The sequence below is a fragment of the Doryrhamphus excisus genome, chromosome 4 (assembly GCF_030265055.1).
Source record: "Doryrhamphus excisus isolate RoL2022-K1 chromosome 4, RoL_Dexc_1.0, whole genome shotgun sequence".
Lineage (NCBI taxonomy): Eukaryota > Metazoa > Chordata > Actinopteri > Syngnathiformes > Syngnathidae > Doryrhamphus > Doryrhamphus excisus.
In genome coordinates, this window is record NC_080469.1 from 14,885,070 (window position 1) to 14,896,404 (window position 11,335).

The 11,335-nt window shown below is 37.9% G+C and overlaps 1 protein-coding gene across 2 annotated transcripts; it reads right to left on the minus strand.

Moving 5' to 3' along the window:
• Positions 1 to 3,102: 3,102 nt before the first annotated feature.
• Positions 3,103 to 10,499, minus strand: paip1 (poly(A) binding protein interacting protein 1). 2 transcript variants are annotated; one of them, XM_058070287.1, is made up of 12 exons: positions 10,185 to 10,499; positions 9,866 to 10,108; positions 9,294 to 9,439; positions 9,022 to 9,213; positions 8,031 to 8,137; positions 7,843 to 7,954; positions 7,432 to 7,557; positions 7,240 to 7,346; positions 6,307 to 6,421; positions 6,185 to 6,239; positions 5,129 to 5,207; positions 3,103 to 3,781 (listed from the first exon to the last, which is right to left on the minus strand). In XM_058070287.1, the coding sequence occupies exons 2-12, from the start codon at positions 10,065 to 10,067 to the stop codon at positions 3,694 to 3,696; spliced, it is 1,329 nt and encodes a 442-aa protein (XP_057926270.1). In that variant the 5' UTR covers positions 10,068 to 10,108; positions 10,185 to 10,499; the 3' UTR covers positions 3,103 to 3,693. The 2 variants fall into 2 exon arrangements, with proteins under 2 accessions (XP_057926270.1, XP_057926271.1); XM_058070288.1 differs by lacking the exon at positions 10,185 to 10,499 and having other exon boundaries at positions 9,866 to 10,176.
• Positions 10,500 to 11,335: the final 836 nt, after the last annotated feature.

Below are 11,335 nucleotides of genomic sequence, written 5' to 3' on the forward strand. Positions count from 1 at the left end.
ATTAATGTGTATGTTTTAGTTTTGACCATACTATATTACCATATTACATAATAACAGTTATATCAATAATATCAGTAGAGACAGTGGCATTGGGACTACACTTAGTGTTGAATTTGATTGCAGTTTTCAGTCTAAATGCAACAAGGGAACTTAGTCTGGTCTCAGTGGTCTTTCCCACTAGTATAAAGAGGAGAGCAGTACATTGCCCGTAGTCATAAACATCTTGCCATTTGTGACTAAAAGGTTCTTCGGGTGAAAAAAAGAATAAAAAGGAACTGTGTGGGCTTAGTGTCAATTATCTCCAATAGGAAATCAGGTGAAATGATGATGCACAACAAAAAAGTTGCTCAACTGAAATGTTAATGTACGTGTGTGTGAAACTTGAGTTATATCTGCACTATCACCAGGGAGTATGAAACGTTGTAAGCTAGTCAGCGGCCTGTTTTAAAACATCTGGGGCGGGAGGCACCGAGGAGTGTACAGACAAACAAAACCTCTGTTAATGATTCAGCCCAAGTCATGAAGCAAGCAGCATTAAGAAAGCATATACAACTGCCTACACTGTTTGTAGTTTGAATGAATGGAGTGTAAACCATGTGGGGAGCAACTTGGACATGAAAAGGGAGTAGTTATTGTAAAGCAGAATAGATTTACAAACTGATGAAAATGGTTCACCACACAGCCACTATTGTCTAAATAGCTTATCAACAAATGGAATCGGAATCATAGTGTTGGTTATATACAGTTGTCCCTCGCCACATTGTGCTTCAAATTTTGCAACTTCACTCTGTCACGGTTTATCAAAAGAAATTAATATATCATCGCTGTTTCATGGATGAGTACGGCCTATTATCAGTGAAAACATCTAAGCATATTATTACGAACATCTGGCCTAAAGTATTTTCAAGCATAAAAATTAATAAATAAACTAAAAACACATTGGAAGACACGTTATGGAGTATTGTGCACTGGTCACTACTTCTATACTTGTTACATGAGCCGCCACCACCACATTACCAGAAGTATTAAAAACAAAAATTAAAAAACAAGGAACTCTCCCAGTGCTAATATGTATGAGTCTACACTGTGGCTTATTTTCACTTATTTCTGCTATACTGGGTAATACAAATGTAAAGGTGATTATAAGGGTGCTACTTCATGTCTAGAGGGCTCTAATAACATTAAAAAAAAGATATTTACGAAGGTCGCAAATAGGCTTACAGGTTAATAGTTTTAAATTCACTAATCACGGTCAGGTCTGAAACCAATTAACCACTTTTGCGTCTCACAGCCACTACGGCGTGTTTAAGGACCACCGAACAAAGTGCGGTTAGCATTGTAGGTCACACAGTCAGGTTCAAATGTCCATGGGCATCTCTGTGTGGAGTTTGCATGTTCTCCCTGTGCGTGTGTGGGTTTTCTCCAGGTATCCTGGTTTCCTCCCACAAAACTAAGGCAAATTGGTGACTCCAAATTGTCCATATTTATGAATGTGAATGGTTGTTTGTCTATATGTGCCCTGTGATTGGCTGGCGACCACTCCAGGGTGTACCCCGTCTCTCGCCCGAAGACAGCTGGCATAGGCTCCAGCATACCCGTGACCCTTGTGAGAATAAGAGGTATAGAATATGAATGAATGAATGCTTCCTCCTACTCGTTTTGGACAAGTGGAACTATTGAATTATGTTATGTATTCCATGACCCGATACATGTTCAAATAAAATTTAACAAATAGCACACAAGTCAACCATTCCATCAACAGCTTCCTCTTCCACTGAGTGACTTGGGATGTTCAGTAACTTCAAAATCCACATTAATGATATGATCAATGGCTTCTCAAAGATATCTGAAGCTACATGTTTCCCACGGGGAGGAGTGACAGTGACCAAATAGATTGGAGGCTTCATTCAGATTATGTTCATTTAGCAGCATTTTAGTATAGGCTGGATGCGTTTCAACTTCCCCATGAAGAGGAGTAACTGTTACCAATTGCTTCCTATGCATGTAGGAGGTTATGTTGAGTATATTATATCTGTTATCAATGTCAATCTCACAGCTCAAGTGTACATGTTGTCCTAAGGCTTCTTTTATGTTGTTCAGCGATTTGCTGTGCGACCTCCACATAACGCAACATTGTAGGCAAGTCATTAAAAATCCCCACTGACTCATTGGTCTGGGTTTTTTTTTTTTTTAAATAAGCAGACTTTGTCCTTGAATGAGTTGTATTAGCAGATAACTTGCAACAGTTATTTTATCAATTTACCATTAATATAACTGTATCACTGGCTCATCTCTCCCAGTTACTTTTTTTTGTTTTCAGCAGTGTTTTGACACATCTTTTGTGTATTTTTACTGTCACTTTGCCACATACTCACAGGTTCTCCTGACACATCACACACAATGCAAAGTAGGGGTTCTGGCTGAATGGATTGTAACATTGAACTAATCCTTCTTTCACACCCATTTGCTGACCCAAGTGAATGTATTCTGTTTTATCACATGGCCCACAAAGGAGCAGACTCAGAGGGCCTCGTGGGTCAGACACACATAAAGGCTGATAACATGTGGAGGATGTTATGCATGGAAAATACTTTTATATGCACTTGCTACAAATACGTCAGCACAACCCAAGGTGATCATGGATATTAGTCTGATGCGCCTTATGTATGCACAAGCATGAGGCTGTAGTACTTTTAGAGACAGTTCCATTACATTGTTAGCAGAGGGCACGGTGTAATCACTCGTTAGAGCAAGGGTGTCCACTGAACACAAACTTTACTGTTCAGAGGGAGTGAAAGCCTTAAAGTCTGTATTCTATTGTGGAATGTTGACTAAATACAATGTATCATGGGCTATAATGGGCCTGACAATAAAGAGTCAACAAATTCTGCTAAAGTACAGATAATGACGGAAAAAATAGATAGACACAGTTACCATATCATGCCGAGTGAGAGTTCATTTCTTCACAAGATGTGGCTGAAAACATACAAACGTAAGAACAGGTCACAACACACACATAATAATTCATATGATTGAAAATATCTTACTTACCTTATTAACACCTAGAGAAGTCATTCACACAGAACACAAAACATTTAATCATTAGACATTATAAAGAATTTATTGCAGGCAAAGAATACTATAAATAAAATGTGAACACTATGAAACAACATTCCTTAACACGGGCTCTGAAGAAAAAAAGTATTTTCAGTTTAAGATTACAAGAAACGCCTAATGCAGTTGCGTTGACCCACAGACTGTGGCCTACATTCAGGATGAGACAATTTCAACAACTTCAGATGTTAACATAGACTTGTGCATGTTTTGAACAAATTTGGAAATGCGAAAAACAAACCTCACAGCAGAAAATTCACAGCACTCTGTCCCTCTGAACATGTAAAATAAATTTCTGTAAAACAAAAAACAAACAATGGAAGCTTCCAGGACTGAAAAAAAATATCTGTAAATATCTGGACATTTTTTTAAATGACGCCATTGTCTTCTGTTTTTAACCTACGCTGACTTGAGGAAAAAAAGGTGTCAGACTTGCTTCTATAAACAGCTTTGTTACAATGTTTTTTTTTCTTCTGCAAAATAATATTTGGAGGATGATGGTCGCAGGGTTTTTTTTTCTCTTTACAACTTTATGGCGAAGTACTTTTATGTATGCTTTACATCAACAACTCCTTGGTGTCATTGCTGCCGTTTCATCTCGGACTCTAAGCAGAAATTCTCAAAAGCTTCCTCAATCTCAGGATCCATCTCGTCGTCAAACTCGTATCTGTGGACACAACAAAGGAAGACAATATATTCTGTGCTTCTGTACGAATAACCTGTCACATGTCGAAATGGTTCACCATGGCAAACATCTGGAATTTGTTTTACTTTTTTTGACATACACCTGTACCTTTTTTTAACTCCACTAGATGGCGGTAGGTGGATATGAAGTATCATGTGGTCTCATCATGTGCTTTAAAATGTTGGTGTTCTATGCAGGGATGCTCATGCTTTTTAAGCCTGTGAGCTACTTTTGAAATGACCAAGTAACAAAGGGTTACCTAACACTGTAAATATAATATATATATATTTATGATATTCATGAATATTAGGGTTAGTCAAAATGATCTACCTCTTTTTATAACATAACATATATATAAACTCTAACCGGACAACTTTGACATTTATTGTAAATATTTCACATTTTCAAAAGTGTACAGGTAATCAAAGTAGTTGATATCATAATTATATTCAATATGGCAATAATAATTCTTCCTCAATAGCTTGCCATCAAACATTAACTATATACAATACTTATACACAAAGACAATGCAGCCAAAGTCAAGGCAACATAGTAAAATGTTTTAGCAATGGTCATATTTTCCATTTCATTATGAAATAATAGTTTAAGAAGCGGACGTGGAGAAAACACTCATTTCTGTCGTGGGATTCATGACGCGGACCAAGCCAACAAACAATTTTCTACATAATTAACCGCTTCAAGTTAACACGTTAACGTTTGTTATAGATATAATCATCTTACCGCTGACTTTGTTTATCTGTAATCAGAATAATGAAGATGATATGCTTGGAATGCCGCGGAGACAGTAGGAGAGAATCAGGAGGATGTCAGCTGACTGATATCATATGACATCTATAAAGTGACGTTTACGCGATCGAGCCAAACTAGCTTGGTGATCTACGGGTACCTCGCGGTCCACGTAATGAGCACTTCTCTACTGGGTTGCTCAGCTGTCAGTGTGACAGCTCATTGTTGTTTACAACTTATCTGTGGTATCAAAGCTGACTGAGAAACTTATGCCTTATTGTTATTACAACACTGGTTCCTTAATTGGTTAATAAATGATCATGTGGTCAAAGACACCTATATTTTCTTTTCCACTTTCTTATCGGCTCCAAAAATATGTTATATACTGTAGAATGACTTTCAGGCATAACAGCCTTTCTTCAGTTATCACCTTTCAATTAATGCCCCATCCTCTTTGCAGTTTAGGTAAATAAACACCCTTTAGAGCATTTATGCACAAACTAAATGAAAAAAAGCGATAAGTGAGAAATACATATTCCCTTATCAATATTTTGTATACAGCTATACTGTCTGAGTACTTACTCGTCATTTTCATTTTCCTCACACAAATCATGGAAATAGTCTTGCCTCTCCAGGATCTCTTGATATTTCTCAGCGTATTCTGTAAAATCAACATACACAGATTTACAGCAGTTGGGTTTTTACAGCATGTAAACCACCGTCTCTGCACCTTAAAGAGGAACTGCACTTTTTTTGGAATGTTGCTCATTATTCACAATCCTTATGTGAAACATTAAGACATATTTATTTCCCTTTTCTGTGCATTATAACAGAAAAGACTTAATATGAGCTAGCTAACAATGCATGTCATTGGGGGACATCTATTTCGACTATGAAGCCCTATAAAAAAATGGTTAGATATACAGGCTGTGATCATGCATTAACATGTTCACTGATGATAATAGTTGCGGTATCTTGCCGTATTTTGATGATTTAAATTACTGCCAAAACTTCTTTCCTTGCTGCATTGATACACATACTTGTGTTAGTTCCATCAACAATAGCAGCATAAATACAGCAACAACACTTATGATGTCCGCTCTTATTGGGATGGCTGTGTCTTCTGGCACAAGACGTGCGCTCCAGTCCTGGCAGCAAACCAGCATCTTGTTCAGTCTTTTTAGCGAATTTGAGAGCTAGGTATACACTCTTCAGTCTGTGAATGACTCTGAGACGAGCACTTAGTCTGCTAGATAAATATAGTTTTTCTGCGACAATAACAATAGCGCCATAGCTTGGTTAAAGTACAAGTCAGTCCTGTAAATAGAACACTGTTGGTATTTTTTTTTTTTTAAAAGGTCTAAATAGGTATTTAGTTGTTAGCTAGCTCATACTCACTCGTTTTCTCGTGCTAGAATACACAGAAAAGGAAAAGAAACATGTGTTCATGTTTCACACAAGGATTGTGAATGATGTGCAAAATTCCCCCAAAAAGTGCAGTTCCCCTTTAAGCCAAGTAAGTTGGGTAAATAAAGCAGGGGAAAAAAGAGCCAAACAAAACAGTTTTTGTCATACAAATATTCTGAGTGTGCTTATTTCTGTTTCTTAAGTGTCGTTTCTTAAAGCTCTTCTCCATACCTGGGTCTGCTGCTGTAAAAGGAGTTCCGTCCTCTGTGTAGAATGTGGGCTCATTCTGTAAGGAAATGCAGAGGTTTGTGTGAAGAATGAAGGCGAGGGATTACAATAGACTTGAGACTCACCATAAAGTAGTTCGGGTCGTTGTCGGGTGTAGCATTGCTGGCCGTTGCAGCACACACTCTTCCCCAGTCACTAGACCTCAGCTCCACTAGCTTCAGAAGCATTTGTCTGACATCTCTGAGAAGTAAAACACACCTTATTTTCCTTCCTATGCTATATGTAGCGTCACAGTACTGCAACAGCATTGATCACCGATCAGGACTTACTTAGAATATTTTTGTAGTTAGACACTATTAGAACCCTATAGACATGAAATAACACCCCCCCAGTCACCTTTCCACCCGTAATATATGTAACATATATAAAGCAGCCATTTAAAACATAAATAGGACTCATACTTGTGTATGTTACTGTAATCCAAGTTGAATGAATGGAATGGAACCTTGCAATTCCATCTACACTCAAGTGTTCCTTGCGTCACTCTGTGGCATCATCAGTTCAAAGTGTGAGGCAAATTTTTGTCTTGTAGTTCAGAATTTACGGTATTTGTATTTTATTATTTTCATTTAGCAACTTTTATCCTTGGGGAAAAAAATTTATATATTTGCCCTAATACGCATATTTTTTACCTACCAATAGGCTGTATTCAACCACGAAAACACATTACTTATTCATTAATGTATTTTTGAAAAACTGTGATAAGAGTGAAGTCACAAAATCTGAACAGCGACGTAGCGAGGGACAACTGTGCAAGTCCTCGAGTGAGCATGTCACCTGAGACAGACCACAAATGTAGTCACAACTACAATTCTGGAGAAAAAAAAAAAGTCTTGAATTAACTTGATTGATTGACACTAGTTTTTTTCTTACTCACTGATATTGAAAACATAAAAAAGGCCCAGCTGTTGATTTAATCTTGAAAAACAGGGATCATCGTATATTCAGGGAAATGTGGTTTCATGAATTTTGTGCTGCGTTCAAACACCCACACACACCTGCTGCATGTAGCATCCAGTACAATAGTTTCGATCCTCTGGATCAGCTCCTCCATGTACGGTTCCTCCATTTCTTTCCAAGCATCATCCAGGACGGAGCCTGTTAGCTTCAAAAAGGAAAAATTATGCTGATTTAGTAAAACTGCTTAATGTGGTCATACATAATGGAGTGATAGAAAAGAGCATTTGAACCTTGAGTAGTTTGACTGCGCAGATGATGTTTGCATCTACAGGATTGGACAGTAAAGTGTTCAGCAGTTCCCTCAATGCAGTCAAAAGAATCTGAGCTCGGCCTATAGGTCCTTTGTTACTCTTTACCTGAAAAAAAAAAAACAGATTGAAAGACATTTTCACAACCGCCACCGTCCAGTAAGGATTGGGTAATACTGGACATTTTGGTATCAATCAGACAGCAAGTAAATACTTTTTACTTAACATTTTTTTTCAAGCTGAATGATTTGAAGTGAATGATTTTGCTCCTCATTTGTTGACCATGATTATAATTACAATAAAACACAGGACAAAGACATTTTTGAACAATTTAACATATGTACCTGACATTTAACACACACAAGAGCGCACATGCAATCAGGGGCGTCTTACCTCCAGATGAAGATAAAGCTCTCCCAGAAAGAGCACAAAAGCGTGGAATTTCTTCTGAGTTTCCGGGTCTCTTCGTATGGCCACATCTCTCTGTTCAAACTCTTTTTGACACCTAAAACAGACAGAATTGTTACTATGTGGAACATTGAATGTACAGATTTAAGACTTTTATCCCTGTGTAATGTCACCTTTTCAAGAGCAGATGACGAAAGTTCCCGCTGGGCGGACTAAGATGATGGGACAGATAGTTACACAGTCGCGCGCCCGTATAAGCGAAGTTGGGAATGGCTGTGGACTGCAATGAAAGACATTAAAGATCCCTATTATGCAAAATTTACTTTATCATGATATTATAATATGTCCCTTGAGCCTGTTATAAAATATAGAGACGCTTAAACATTTTGACACTCTGATTTTATTTTTATACAGCCATGAAGGAAAAACCTGCCTTCTAATGAACATGATAACACCTCAGACCTAACTAGATTAATCCGGACAAAATTTAATTATTAAAGTACAACCTGGACCTCTGCCAACAATCCATCAGTCAGTGACAGACGTGGAAGCTGTATGTTTGATTATTTTGTTTTTGTTCAGCAAATAGGCTAACCTAGCATATTGGTACTAGAACAAGTGTAGCTATTGTCGGTGTCCTCCCACCCCGCTCCTTAAGCAATTGTCGGTGTCCTCCCACCCCGCTCCTTAACGTCATTTTGTTGTACGTATGTGATATATATGTATATATCTATTACATCGGACAAGATCAGAAAAACACTGTACCGTTTTCAAATGTAGGCTTCCTTCACTCTATCACGTTTTTTTGCTGTTTCGTGGGTGACTATGGCCTACCTTTAGTCCAAAAAAAAACGCACATTCAAGCAAATGTTATATGTGTATGGTCTAAATTAAGAATTACATTTGGATAAAGTGCATTATCAAGCTTCTTGATGCCACACTATTCGAGACACTCATGATCAAACGTTGCTGGTTAGCGTTTCAACTACAGACACAAAAAACAACATGTACCCAGTAGTGCTTTAAAACTGTCTTTGGCACTATTGTGGGACCTCTGTGACTTATTTCATTTTGACTTAAACTGTTGGAAAAATAAGTATACGTAATATGGTCATCACCAAGCTGCACACATTGAAGAGCAAAATCAGGCCTGAGCGTTCATACCTCTGTGTAGATCAGCTCCACCAGCTCTGCCAACAACTCCTCTGTGGTAATGAAGGAGTTCAACACACTTGTAATGTATTCAATGTCTGATTCAAACATTCCCGGTGAGGAGCTCAGGTGGCAAAGGAAGTCTCTGACCATATCAGCCAAAGATGGAGCGCTGAAATTGTCTTCATTGTTGTCATAAAAAGTCTTAATAGAAACAAAGCATACAGGTAATACACCAAATAGTAACAGTGCTTTTGAAACAACAAATGATATGATCGTCTTACATCATTTTGGTACACAACAGCAGGGACAAACTCTGGAGCACTGGCAGAGAGTTTGGAGGACCCCACCAAGGAATCCAACTGATTAGAGCCACTGGAGACAGAAGGACTGTTGGTGTTTAGGCTTTGCTGGTTTATTCTTGTACTGCCTGAAAGTAGAAGAAGAGAGATTACATTGAATGTATTAGCAAAGCTTTGTGTTATGAGGGCTAAATCAAGCCCCCCCATGTGATTTATTGACTATATGATTTGACATTTTTTTATTACCTTACATCATCGTATACATGTAAAACGTATAGTATTTTTAAACCCAAGTGTTGAAAATGAAGGTTCTATTAGTACTGTTTATACGGGAACATATAATACAAAATTAGCTTAAATCAGAGGTATTTAGCGGCGAGTAAAACCGGATTTGGATATGTCGAAAGTCGCTTAGTTAGCTAACGAAGCAAATATGATGGTGAATCGTGGTTAAACTGTTTTGACGCACTTCGGCCTAAAGTACCAAATCGGCATGAACTCGAATGTGAAAGTCGCTAGCTTAGCATTAGCCAGTCTGTCTTCTCCTTCCTTACCTCCACCAGCGCCATTTTCCGTGGCCGTAGTAATGTTGTAGTCGCCGGGAGGTGGGTATGTTCTCGGCTGTCTCAAAGGTTCCCTTTGGTTGAAAAGCGTTACGTTACTGTCACTGTTCCAAACCGCACTCGGCAGTCCGGAGTCTGCTGGAAGATTGCGGCTTCTCCCTGCTCCGGGGGCTCTGTTAAAATTCTCGTTCATGACCTCCTTCTTTTGACAGCTTTATCCCTCAAGAAGAGCATCTATATAATATAAAGAAATGCTGCTTTCATCGACAAATTTTCAATCCTGACTTTTTTAAACGATCATAGCACCTACCGATAGTTCATGTTGGTGTTTTGTCAATCAGTAACTTTTTTTTTTTGGAACTTCCTGACAACAAACCTCGCTGTCACTGATTGTATTTGAGTTACGAAAGGGGTTGTCGCCATCAAGCGGTGTGGAGTGGAAGCTCCAAAAGACAATGGGGACGACTGTGCACTTACAGTAGTGTTTTTCAACCTTATTTGAGCCACGGCACGTCTTTTACGTTGGAAATTTTTTGCGGCACACCAATAACCAACATTATTTGCTTCTTTCAGTTTTTTCCTGATTACGGACTCGCCACAACATCCTTTTGATCCGCATACTAATTTAACCAACAATGTTACAACATGTCACCACTACCTCTCACGTGCTAAGTCTATTAGAGGAACGAGGCAATCAGCTATGTGTTGCCACACGGACGAATATTACATTGCTCTGCCAGTCTTTACACCAATGACACGCGACAATGACATAATATTTGCAGAAAATTATTAATACATATTAATAAAAAAGTGATATTGAATAATTCCTCACGGCACACCTGACGATTTCTCACGGCAAACTTGTGTGCTGCGGCACAGTTGTTGAAAATCACTGACTTACAGTATGTGACATACAGTTTGTATTGACACCATCCATAAGGTTACATTATACATTAAAATATTATTGATTTATTGAACTTACTTATCTTGACAATATTAGTTAAAACGGTACTTTACATGTCATATTTTTAAACATGAATACACACATTTACCAATGACGAATCAATGGTTTACATTGACCAATCACAGTGGAGTGAGTGCGCCTGGAGGCAGGTAGGTGGAATAAATTAAACAGACCATTTGAGTGGAAAGCAGGAACTCCATTGAATGACACATTTTTGGGTCGTGTCCATTTTTTTTTACTGAAATCAATGTGTTAAACTATAAATGAGTGCTCTCTTAATTTCATGAAGTTGATGGAGTTTGTGTCATTGCATAAAAGACACATTACTTTTTGCTCATTGTTTTGAATAATAACCTAATACATAATCTCTTTTTATTTCTATGTAAAAATCTAGTTGGTATTTTGAGAAAAGAAATAATATTTATTCACGTTTAACGATTATGCACATAAAAATATATATTATATTATATGCTTTTGCAGTGGTTTGGTATTTTCAG